We start from the raw sequence: 13,193 nt of genomic DNA, 5'->3' as shown, positions 1-13,193 counted from the left end.
TACAATGCCTATCACATTGTGGACTCTATTGCACCTCCCTCCCCAGGTTTTCTGCAGAAAGATTGCTTGTAACATTGCTTTATTCTGTTTTGTACAGTGTTCACAACATTCTGTGACGTGAAAATAAACGTCATTGACATCAATGATAAGATTCCAATCTTTGAAAAATCAGACGTGAGTATTCCTCATAATATTGTTTTTGATATTACAAGACAAACTTTTTACTAAACCTATGGCCAGTTCCAATGCCTGCTGAAGTCAGTTGGATTCTTTCCATTAATTACAATGGCCATGGGATAAGGCTAATAAGTGAGCAGCAGAGATACCATTATGCCATTGCAGCAAACCCTGTCTATGAGATCTAAATAGCTGCAGTAAACAGAGTGACATACCCAAATCTGGGTGATAGTTCATTCTGAAGTATGAAAATAAGTTAAAATGCATACCGCTCATTTAAAGGGTCAATATCAGGAATTTAGACCTGAAATTTAGGTTTTGAAAAGGAGGGGAAAAGCCTTTACAAAATTAAATGGATTAAAATGGTTTAATGTAAAAATGTATTGGATTTAAGATTTCCCCCTAATACCACAGCAAACATAGCACTATGGACGAAAAAAGTAAAATTAAACATAAACTTAAGTGAAACTGATTAGCCAATTTTCTTTCTGAAAAAAATGAAAGTGTAAAAGATAAACAAAAAGCATGAATGGTGAAGAGCGGATTACATTTTGAAAGCTTGTTCAATTACAATAATCTAAAATGTTATTAGTAGTACTCACATGTTTTATGTAAATATACATTTTAACCGGGCAACATCCCTTCAACTTCTAGACTGCAATATGAGGTTTTTAATAAAAGATTTATTCTAAAGAAAAATTGTAACAAGATATTTTTAGATTAAATAGTTGGAGGAAACACGCCAAAGGCCAGATTATGCCATCAATTATATCTCTATAGTCCCTTGATTAAATTTTACATATGTTTGATTTCAATTAAATAATATTCTGCAATTTCTTTCCTGAAATAATAATAGCACTGTGAACTGTAAGAATACATAGTTATAATTATGATCTATTTAAAATAAAATATTTTGCAAATTAAAAAATAAATCTAACCACTGCTTCCATGAGAAGTATTACTTACTTTTGTAAATTAATTCAAGTGTTAAGGAGAAAATCTTTAAGGAGCATGTTGGCAGTTTGTGAGAGTTTTTTTTTTTTTAACATTTGTCCAATGAATCTTTTGTCTGAGGTTTGTACAAGGGTCTAGAAATTTCAAATAGGCACATTTAATTAAAGAATGATTTAGGGCAAAATCAAGAATTATTTAAAATCATGTTTAATAAAGGATTTAAGGGCAAAATCCACTCCATCCACATAGTGCCCAAACATTTGGGGTCTATATAAGTGAAGTAGTTAGGGAGATGAAATGCAGCCATCCAACCCAGGGCCAAGATTCAGGGCTACTCTCTCTCTCCCTCCCATCCTCCCATGGGCCAGTATAGCAACCACTCCCCATCTTTGCTAATTGGATGGGCACTGCAGTCATTTGATCGACATAACGCTTTTTTTTTTTTTACTTTATCATTCAAATGTTTACCTAAACTAGAAGGATGGATGGTCTTTTTGGAACTGGAGTAGGACTCAGGAGATTGGGGTGGAATTCCTGGTTCTGCCACAATTTTTCTGTGTGACCTTGGGCAACTCATTTAGGCCCAGATCTTCAAAGATATTTAGCCACTAACTCTCATTTTTAAGCACCTACCTCTCATTGATTTTAATGGGAGTTAGGTATTGAAATACCTTTAAGGGTCTTGGGCACAATCTCTTTATGCCTCATCTGTAAATAGTGATATTTCCCTACTTCCTTATGTGGTGAAACTCATTAATGATTGTGTATCACTAAGTTGTTGTAGCACTGAAGTTCATTTCCTTGAATGATTCCTGGTGTCTCATGTTTCAATTATCTTTTCTCCTTAGTATGGTAATTGGACTATTCCAGAAGATACACCAGTAGGAGAAGTAATACTAGAAATTCAAGCTACAGATGCTGATGAACCATTTACTGGGAGTTCTCAGATCATTTACCAAATTGAAGAGGGAGACCAAAATAAAATCTTCAATATAGAGACAGATCCCAAAACAAATAGAGGATTTGTCAAGATTAACAAGGTAAGTGGATCTCTTTAATCCCTAAATTACAGTAGTACAGGTACATTTGTTTCTTATTTTTGTTCTTAAACATCATCCAGTAATCTTTTCTTTTAATTGCCTACTGGCAGTGGATTATGGATCTCCAGAAAAAACAGCTTAAAATAGGTGTCTCATTGGTGCCCCCATTGTAAGGTTTTGAATATTGAGCAGGAAGGAAGTTGCCAATACAGTAGCTTCAGAAGTGAAAATTAAATTACCTGCATCCTAAGAAAAATGAAAAAAATGAGGAACAAACACAGTATAAAAGAAAAATGTGTGACTGAAGCCAGAAGAATATTTATAACTCTTTACAAAATGGCTGTAGCGTAGCAGAAAGTGTGTTTTAACTGTTAAGTGTATCACAGCCCTATGTCACATACAATATAAAGAAAGCTGGTAATGTTTTGTAAAGCACTACACAATAGAGGGTCTTGATTTCTAGCGAGTTACCCACAAAGATAAATTTTATTTGCCCTTCAAAATATGGATGTCTTTTATCGCTTTTACATCAAAATGTACCTGTTACCCACATCTCTTCAACTGAATCAAACACTAAACAGATTCATAATTATATTTTAATTTTTACTAGAGCATCAGTATTAAACAAATTACTAATTCTAGTCAATAAATTAATGAATGCACATCAGGGTAATTTGTTCCTTATGTGGAACTTGCATTGATGTCAATGGACTTATGTTGACATATTGAACATACAGTGTCCCTTATTGCAACTCTTTAGTTTCCTTAGAATATATCACAGGATATTATGATGGCATGTTATATTATAGATCTTTGTGCTCCATGAAATCATTGTATTACATGTTGTGCAATATCATGACAAGGTCACTGGAAAACTAAGCCAAGTAAACATTACAATGTCTCACAGATATTCATTTGTAATATGATACTGGGTAAAAGACATCTATTATGGGATGGAATCTTATAACTGGTGAGCACTACCATCCACATGGACTATTACAGCAGGAGTTGCAGGTGCTCAGCATGTATCAGGGTCAGGACAATGCAGAGTTTGTTTCTGTTAAAGTGAATACTGACTAAGACAAAGCCCAGGTCAATATTTACCTTGGTAGATAACAAATCATGGTGCTCACTGAAGCAAGAAGTCAGTGAACATATAATCAGAAATACCAGAAAAACTCTGTTTTATGACTGTGAGTTTTAAAACCCAGAGTTGCTTTTCCTTTGATGTTAACCTTCTCAAAGGCAGTTGAAGTTAGAGAGATAAAAAAAAATCAAACTATTATTCATCATCTAAGGGGTAAAATATAATTTTCATTGACCTCATTTGCAGCCATTTTGAGTGCAGTTCAGTTTTCTTGATTAACATTGTTTCAGACCTCAATATTATTGCTGTCCAAGGAGGTAGCCATTAGAAACGTATTGACTAATAGCATGACTATTTTCAACCAGTCATGAGCCTTCTTGTATGTAACAATAAAAATTAATGCTATAAATGGAATTGGAAATGTTATTTGTTGAGGGACCCTCCCAAGGTCTATTCATTTTGAAATAATTATTTCTAGTGCCGTGCTGTTGTCCTCCTACAAGACGAGTCTGCCTTATCTCTTCTGTACCTGAGATATAGTCCGTCTCCAAAGAAGAAGAGATGGTGCCATTGTGCATGTTGGCTTCACATTAGGGGAAAATCAATAGATTTCCTGAAAGCCTTACTTTTAACTTCCCGGTTTATTTGCAGCATTAAGAATACCCACCCTTCTGCTTCCAATCACCCAGCGATGGAAATCTTCAAATGATCTGGAGATTATAGGCATGCATGAGAAATTTCTCAATCATTTATCTTACTGGAGAGACCAGTGAAATTATTGTTTTTTTGCAAACTCTCCCCGTTTTCCCAGGTTCTTGATTTTGAAATGGCTCCAGCATACAACCTGACAGTCAAGGCCACAAATCCAGAACCTTTGGTGCATGGAGTACAGTATAATTCAAGCTCCACTGCCTATTTCAGAGTTACTGTGGCAGATGTGAATGAAATACCTGTCTTCTCCATGAACACTTATATAGGAGACACATCTGAAGATGTTCCTGTAGGTACTTTGGTGATGACAGTGATGGCCACTGATCCTGAGGGAGACAAGTTAAGGTAAAAACAAAAAGAAAAGCAAAAAGCCACAACCAAACAATAACCACTTGCCTTCTATTTATTCGTAGTTTATAGCATTTACAGGGATTCTGATATCAATTGTTAGTCTAGTCCTGAGCCTGTGGGCAGCTAGATAGAAATGCTGTGGCTGAGAACAATAGAACATCTGTACTAGGCAAAGGACCACATTCAAATATGGAATACAAGGAAATGCAACAATTTTGTCAATGTATGTATAGTTTACATTTGATTGTTGAAGATAATACAATGGAAACAGTTGGGTGTATTCCTGTGGCAGTACATGGTCCGCTCTGCAGCAAATCCTAATGTAGAGCCTTTTGTATTTACCTTTATTATAGCAAGAATAATTCCAATGGAACGCATGGTTTATGAGATTAATAATGAAAAATAGACCAAAGTAAATCTCCAGAGAACAATCCTTTGTGCATTAACCTGTGGTTTGAAATAGGTTTAATAATGAATGAGTTGTGTATAGAATACTCCTAGAGAGAGACTAAGAATAAGCAAGAGGACAATGATTTCTTTTCAAGTCTGTAAGGCATTTGGTTAGTGTTTTTCAATCCAGCAGAACACACCTACAAACTAAACAGAGTTTAACACATCTAAAGACTGTTTCCAATAATATATTAGATTTTTTTTTCAAATCAGTTTTCTTAATTCAATTCTCAGAGTCTAAGCCTCTGTTTAGGATGCAAAAAATGCTCTGCTACTACTTCTGCATAATTCATACTGAGGGTTTTGAGGAAAAACAAACAAACTTAGCTAGTTTTGAGCAAAACACCAAGCAAGTTAGTCCACATGAAGGATGAATCTGACCTCAGGTCTCCCCAAAACCACACATATGTATGATATTTTACAATGATTCCATTAACATGATTTGTCTCCAAGAAAATGCCAATGCTGACACCTAGAGGAGCTCATTTAAAGACAGACTGACAATCTGTCCGCCCCAATAGATTAGCATGAAGGGAAAACACTCAGGGTAACAATTGTGTCTCTCTGCCCTGCACTAACAATCACTTATAAACATTGAAGCATGATGATCACAATTTGTGACTACAATACATCTCCATAGACCGTCTCCATCAGTCCCAGGATATTAGAGAGATCAGATGGGTTAGGCAACATCTTCTATTGGACCAACATCCGTTGGTGAGAGAGACAAGCTTTCAGGCTTACACAGAGCTCTTAGAAGATCTTTCAGATCTGAAGAAGAGCTCTGTAAAATCTTGAAAGCATGTCTCTCTCACCAAAGAAGTTGGTCCAATAAAAGGTATTATACCTCACTCACCTTGTCTCTCCATAGTCAAGGCAGAGTTGATCTAATTTATCTATACTTTTCTTCTACCACTGTGCCTCATACAAATCCTCTCTTTCCCCCCACTGGTAGAATATACAGATACAAATGTTCTTTTTGTCTCTATCCTATACTGAAGGGCATCATACTCCCTGTTGCTGACTATTAAGGTTAAGGCCCCTTTACTTGTTTGTCTTTTAAATGGCACACGTGTAAAGCATTGGATCTCACATTTTTTTCCACTTGCATTTAACCCTAGCTGAATGGCAGTCACCAGGGCATCTCTTGAGTTACATCTCTCTTTATAGGTGGAAAGACTATCAGCTTTCCCCAAGCAATTCTATCTTTGTCCTTTGGATATTATACCAATCAAGCTATTTGCCTATAATTTTTCAATCAGTACAGCTAATTTAATATTTAACCAATGAAGAGACATTTGCTTTATAAAAATTTTTGTGGTTTGGGACAGAATACTTATTTATTTATGCTTTGTGAAGATACACGTTGAAAAGCAACACGAGAAACTGGCTGCAGATTGATACATTTTCTGGAAATATATCTACTGCTGCCCCTTTGGATTGGGAAGTAGAACGTGCATACACAGTACAAGTCACTGCAACAGAAGAAAGTAAGCACAGTGTATTATATGTTTTTCAAGGTTACGTGCCCAGCTAACAGCAAGACCTTGACTATATCTGATATAGTTATAGCAGCCGCATTGTTCAATTATTTTTGATGCATCTTACTGTTTATGCTTGGGAGGATATGTTCCTTAAGGAATTACTTTCTGTAAATGAAACTTCAAATTATCGATAATATGGATTGAAAACTGCAGTGAGATTAACTACCATATACAATTTGTTCTTGAATAGCAGAAATCTTTCTTTAAAGGTTATGCTGCTATCCAGTATATGGTTAAAATTTTCTTGGATTTCTTCTGTAATAAATAATTTTGGGCCAAATTCTGTCTTCAGTTTCACCTGCACAGCTCTGTAGATATCCGCAGGATTGCAATGTGTAACTGAGGATAGAATCTCAACCCTTTTGGTTGGTAAATTTATCTTCCAAAATGATTGAAGAATCCTCCTCAGGAATGTTAGGAATTTATCAAACCTACTGGGACTAGCAGACTAGGGAGCTGGGAGTCAGAAGACTTAGTTTTACTCCTGACTCTGCCACTGACTCACTGTGTGATCTTAGACCTTGCCTACATTTATGGTATCATGTAGGGTATATGTAGCTACATGCTGAAGAGAAAGGCAGGCGGCATCCATGCTCACTGTAGTGGCGGTGAAAAGCTCTGGCAAGGGGGGGGCAGCAGGGAGCTGCCCACTGCCGGAGCCTTTCCCTGCTGCCTCCCCCTTGCCAGAGCCTTTCCCTACAGTGGGGAAAGGTTCGGTCAGCTGGCAGGCTGCATGACACTACACTGCTAGAAATAGCAGTGTAGACAGGGAAAACAGTGCTTGGGTGTGCAGAGTGCTGAGGGTACAAGTCCTAAGGTTCAGACATGTAGGGTGTTCTGTCCTACTCTACTCATACATGCAGTGCCTCATGGGCTACACTACTATTTATGTCTGTGCTAACTGGGCATGCAGTGTGTGTACTCTACATGCCATCATAAGTGTAGATCAACCCATAGGCAAGTCATGTCACCACCCTGTGCCTCAGTTTCCCCATTTAAACATTTTAAAATGGTGCTACAGTAATAATGTTCAACTACTTTTGTAAAGATGTCTGTGATCCTGACATGAAAGGTCCTGCTGTAGTGCAAAAGGGTATATGTTTAGGTTTCTTGGACACATAAGTAAGGAGCAGTGTACAACACCATGCATAGTATTCTGTTTTATAACAACAGCAAACACTGTAAAGAGAATGAAGAGATCTAATCCAGTTGCTGGTAGATTGTAGGCAATGCATCTCAGGGGATTTCATTTTGCCAGCTACACTGCATGGATGGGTAACAAGACTGGGATGTATCTGGGTTCAAATCTGTCATTTGAGGCATAAACCCAGATTTCCCTAACTAATTAGAACACAACAGGAGGTACTTAACATTTAATTCTGTCCATTGATTTCGACATATTAAAAGAAAAGTTGAAATTAGATGTTATGGGGAAAGAAAAGGTCTTCTTAGATGAAGAGCTAGATTAGGGCTGCTGTTGCAGGGATGTGCAAAGGACAGGAGAAGGCTCGGACAACCATATCCTGCCTTTTGCATACTCACACAGGGACTAGTCAGAAGGCTGGGACTTGTGTTCACTTAACATAAAAGGCTGGAGATCTGTGTTCCAAAGAGGGCTTGCTGGGCCCTCTACCACCTCTGCCACTTCTGACTGACAACACCCCCTCTGTACCTCTGGAGACTGCCTCTGTATTTTGCAAATAGAATAGCTCCGGCACCTGTCTCTCTGATGTGGCACCACCACACCCACTCTCTTCAAGGCTACTGTGGCTGCAAAAGCAACAATCCAGTCCTAAGTGATCATGAATTTGAAGTACAAGGCCTGAAGTATAATTTTGCACTGTTTTAAATTTGATAGATAAAGAATTTCAGAGCTCCACAGCAGTCTTCATACTACACATAAAAGATGTGAATGATAATCCTCCCCAGCTAGCAAAGGATTATTTTATATTCTTCTGCCATCCGCTTCGTGGAGGAGAAAGAGCAGAGATTGAGGCCACCGATAATGATGAACAACCTCATTCTCCAGAATTCACTTTTTCTCTCGATGGTGGTGAAAATATAAAAAGTGCTTGGGACATTTCTAGAATTAATGGTAAGTTTTTCAATCATATGTCAATGTAGCATGTACATGGGGCTATACATGTATTTATTCTGTATATTTAGGAAATGTTGGATTCCTTTTTCATTCTACCTTTGTGTGCAATATACCATACATTGAAAATACTTAGGTTTATTGAGAAAGTTGATTCATACTGAAGTACATGGTTATTTCAGCACATTAGGTTGTTGTAGGCCATTGTATCTGGCTTTATTTTACATTGACAAAACCCATTGTTTGTAAGAGATGACACTTTTATTTAGTGCGCAACCAAACTAGGATTTTGCTGACGCGCGGGAGAGAAAAAACACTTGTGACTCAAAGTGCTGTAGGAGCCTACTTCAATATAAACGTATAAAATTATTTTTGATAAAGGAACAAAGCAGCTAGAGTAAACTGTGCATTAGAGACTTTTTCCAGGACATTGATTTTTTAAGGGCCATATTCTGAAGATTTACAGTATGCATTGTAGCTGGGCTAGCTAGAATGTTTTGTGAAGGCTTCCCCATTATACTGGATTAGTCTGAATGCATCAAAGGGGTGGCCTATCCTGCTAGGTGACCTTGGGGTACTTTATAGGAAAGCCTGCCATGTTGGGGTATCATGGGGAGTAATGAGAAGATGGCCTACCCAGTTGGTTTAGATATTCTGAAATGGCTGCATTAATGTGGAATTCCTTCTGAAAACAAGAGGTGGTGTTTATAGAAGTTAAGATGCAGAAGGCACTGAGTGAAGTCTATGGCCTGTGTAATGCAGGAGGTCAGACTAGATCAGTGGTTCCCAACCTGTGGCCCAGAGGCCAAAAGTGGCCCATGGGGTCTTTCAAAGTGGCCCGCCACTCTGCTCCTGCTGGCTGCAGAATGGAGCTGCTGCCTAAGGACTCAGGGGGAGCATGTTGCCAAGGGCTACAAGATCGGTGCAGGCTGCTTGCTGCAGACAAGGGGACAGGAGATCAGCGCTCCCCTCCCCCTGGCTGAAGAAGGGAGCACAGCAAAGCGCTTCGCCTGGGACCCTAGGTGCTGGGGACCCTGCTGGAGCCAGAGGGAGGGGAGCACTGATCTCCCACCTCCCTGGCTGCAGAAGGGAGCCACGGCCTAGGGACCCAGGTGGAGCACACAGGACTATAGGACGTGTGCGGTTTCCCTGCTGCAGCCAGGGGGATGGGAGATCAGAGAGGAGGCAGCCTCCTGAACTTCTGTCTGGCTTCAGGGCGCCTGGGGGGGAGGGCTGCTAGTGGAGCAGCCAGGACCCACCATGCTTGTGGAGGGGCAGGAATCTAAAAATCAGGGCCTTCCGGTTTGTCATCCATCCTGACTTAGCTGCCAGGTCATGTGCTTCAGTGTGTAGTGACAGTCACTCAAAGTCACTAGTGCTTTGTCTGTGAGTGTGAGAAATACTGTGAGTAATTTGTAGGTGTAAAATAGTGAATGTAAACACGAACATAGTCGCATCAAAATGTTTACTTCAAATATGTAGTGATTTATAGCCTGTAATGGTGTATACATCAATACATTTTTTATGAGTTGATAAAATGGTGGCCCTTCAGGATTGTAAAAATGACATTTGTGGCCCTTGAGCCAAAAAGGTTGGGAACCACTGGACGAGATGATCATAAATGTCCATGTGTGGTTTTGCAGGAGGCAGAATAGCCCACATGTAAGAACTCCCTGGGCATCTGATTCCTTCGCATACATCCACCTTCCCCCCCTTCAATCTGCTCGCACCCTGCTTCTGCCCCACTCCTGGCCTGTCCCAGAATATCCCTTGTGCATGGGGCCCCTGTGGAGGTGGCATAGAGTGATGGAGGCAGTAAGTGTCAGACACAAAGGCTCTCTGCACTTGGAGTTATTCCACTGGGGGCCTTTGCATCTGCCCAGGAGACCCTTTACAGCAGCTTGCCAGAGTTCAGGAGCTGTAGGACAAGTATGTATATATGGATATATACAATTATTTAGTGGCAGTCAGATCTCCAGGGTATGGACTGGGGAACCACTAGATTGTATAAAGAGTCTTAAAAAACAAGACCTGGGCATTAGAGCATTTGCAGATAGAGACGGTGTTTAGTGAAACTGGATATATTTTACAGTACTTTGTTGTCCTGATGCTCATATCCAATTTCATGTTGACAGGCACCCATGCGTACCTCTCCCCAAAGCACACTAATCTAGAGGAGAAACATTATGACATTCCATTAATAATTAATGACAATGGAAAACCACCTTTGGAAGGAAAGGTGAAACTTAAAGGTATGTTACACATGACATTTATGCTATTAATTTACAAATAATGGCAATATTCACAGATAGTTGCGTGGGGCTGCTAAACTATTCCATTAATCTTATGACATTTCTCTTTGACTGCAGTAAACATTTGCAGGTGTTCAGATGACAAGAGATGTTTTATAGAAGCAGAACGCCAGAATGGGTTGCCAAGCACAGGCATGGCAATTGGTATTCTTCTTGGAGTAGTGCTATTCATTGGTAGGTGATATTTCTTAAAGACCTGGTTACTTTAACTTCTCAGTTTAACATTTTCCATTGTTTAACTGCTGTGAGCTGTGAGACACCAGCATGTGTATGAACAAAGCATGATTGTAAAGTAGATTGTATTACAGCACAGGATTGTATTGAGCTAGGCATGAGCTGATGGAATGCAGACAAGCAGATTTATACCAGTTTTCCTAAAACAAGATAGAATCCTTTTGGGTATTCTTTTAATAAACTGAAGCACAAAAGGAGTCGGAATGACTGATTGATGAGATCACATCCAGTCTCCTCCTCCTCCCAACCAAATAAGTAAATAACACAAGAATTCAGAGCACAGTCTGTGATTTTTGGGTGACATAGCCACAGTCAGCAGACTGGGCGACTGTGACTCAAATTTAGAGAGGGGGGAAAATATCAGAAAGCTGAAGTTAAATGCAGACATCATCTCCAAAGGGGTCAGACAAACTGAGAACATGATATAAAAAAGTTACGTACGTTTTCCCATTACTTCAGGAAAAAAGAATGGGCACTAGAGAACAAGTTTTCTGCCCTGCAACTAGGAAAAGGAAACCAAGATTCAGTGATGATAATAATATCATAAATTATAATATGATAAATAAATGTATAATATAATAAATGCATATAATAAAATAATATATGATATTGTAATAATGATAATGTAATACACAAGCCTCTGGAACAAGAGAAACTACCTATGAATATTATTTGGTCCTTACAAGACAAAAGGGGGAAGGGGGATGTAGTGTGATTCAAAGAAATCTAAGAGAATGGGAAAAGCAAAGCTCAGACTGCAACTAACGGAGAAAGCCCATACATTAGATCTATGTTCAAACATATGAAAATCACTATTTCCCTATAATACCTTCATCTGATCCCTCATTTAATAAGATCTATAGACAAAGTGCACCATAGGAAAATTAGATTAACAGGAATAGCAAAACATGCTGCTTAGTAATAAAGACTTGATCCCATATCCCTTCTTTTCTTGAAATTTCTATTCGCTGTTGGCTTGCCAGCAAACTCAGTGAAGCCATTTGAGCCAGCTCTGTCCTGGCTTACTTTAAAGAGGCCAGTGAAAGTAAGTTTTAAAAAAACTGTATCCGATGCCTCATGATTTTTAGAAGAAATTACTGTGCCAAACATACAGCTTCATTTTCACACATCTAAAGGGTTTTTTCCCATTTGAATCAGGAACAAGAAGCATAGCTGCTCAGACAGATATAGCAGGGGCTTTAGCGCTGGGCAATGAAAAGGAAGAGAGACTTTCATGTGTGGAGAGATTGAAAAGATGAGGACTGTTCAGTTCATAGTGGAAACTAATAAGAGGCGACATATTAAAGATGTACAGAGTAATGAATGGTATAGAGAGGATAACTCAGCCACCCCTATATGCCTTATCAGAAGAGAAGAACAAGGGGACATTCACTGAAAACGAAAGACAACAAATTTAAAACTGATAAAAATGGGCTTTTTTACACAGTGCAATAATTGCCACAAAATATCTTTGAGGCCAAGGGCTTAGTACAATTTATAAAAGAGATTGAACATTTTTATTGATAATGAGAACATCTGCAGTTACACTAGATAGGATAAGAAAAATGATAACGGAACAAACCCCACATGCTTTTGGGCATAAAATAACCTCTAAGTGAAGAGGATTAAGGAAGAAACCTCCCCTGTAGGCAGGTCATCCCATAACTGTCCATTATGAGGTTTCTTCTCAGAAGTACCTGATCTTGTCTCTGTCAAAGACAGGCAACTGAACCAGAAGAACCACAAGTCTGGTCCAGTTTGGTAATTCCTATATTCCTAACATCTATTTCATTCCAGTTAGGGATGGGAAAGTATTGTGAATATTTTGTATATTAATAAAGATTAATCCCTTGCTGAAATACTTCAAGAATGTTTAAAAATTTCCTTTATTAGGTCATGATTTTTCTTCTCTTTCAGGTTTGGTTGTAGGAGGGATATTTCTTCATATGAAATTGAAGAAAAAGAAGGGGAAGAAAGAAATTAAAGCAAATGCAACTGACATATCTGAACTAAAAGTATTAAAATAAGAATGTACAAATTGGTTGATGTGCTACTATATTATAATATTACAAATAACTTCCAACCCTGTACACATTTGATAGTAATTATATGTTCTTCCAAAGGATTTATTGTCTGACCATGAAACCAGGACAAAAACCAAAGTTGTTTGGCAGGATTTAACACAAAACTTTCCGTAAGAGAGACCAGAAATGGTAACTTGCCAGGAGCCAGTGGGCT

General features: G+C 38.6%; 1 protein-coding gene across 1 annotated transcript in view; it reads left to right on the top strand.

Moving 5' to 3' along the window:
* The window catches only part of CDH17 (cadherin 17), a 42,355-nt gene extending 29,373 nt beyond the window's left edge, over positions 1–12,982 (top strand). The window contains exons 10-17 of the mRNA XM_067535785.1: positions 98–174; positions 1,980–2,171; positions 4,070–4,314; positions 6,130–6,260; positions 8,173–8,409; positions 10,545–10,661; positions 10,779–10,895; positions 12,873–12,982. Of these exons, the coding sequence (XP_067391886.1) occupies positions 98–174; positions 1,980–2,171; positions 4,070–4,314; positions 6,130–6,260; positions 8,173–8,409; positions 10,545–10,661; positions 10,779–10,895; positions 12,873–12,982 (1,226 nt within the window). The remainder of the gene's footprint in view (positions 1–97; positions 175–1,979; positions 2,172–4,069; positions 4,315–6,129; positions 6,261–8,172; positions 8,410–10,544; positions 10,662–10,778; positions 10,896–12,872) is intronic.
* The last annotated feature ends 211 nt before the right edge of the window (positions 12,983–13,193 follow it).

Source organism: Emydura macquarii, unplaced genomic scaffold (assembly GCF_026122565.2).
Source record: "Emydura macquarii macquarii isolate MOO-44397 ecotype Brisbane River unplaced genomic scaffold, CSIRO-AGI_Emac_v2 contig_383, whole genome shotgun sequence".
Taxonomy (NCBI): domain Eukaryota; kingdom Metazoa; phylum Chordata; order Testudines; family Chelidae; genus Emydura; species Emydura macquarii.
Note: the sequence above shows the minus strand (reverse complement) of the source record. Positions and strands in the feature narration are given on the sequence as shown.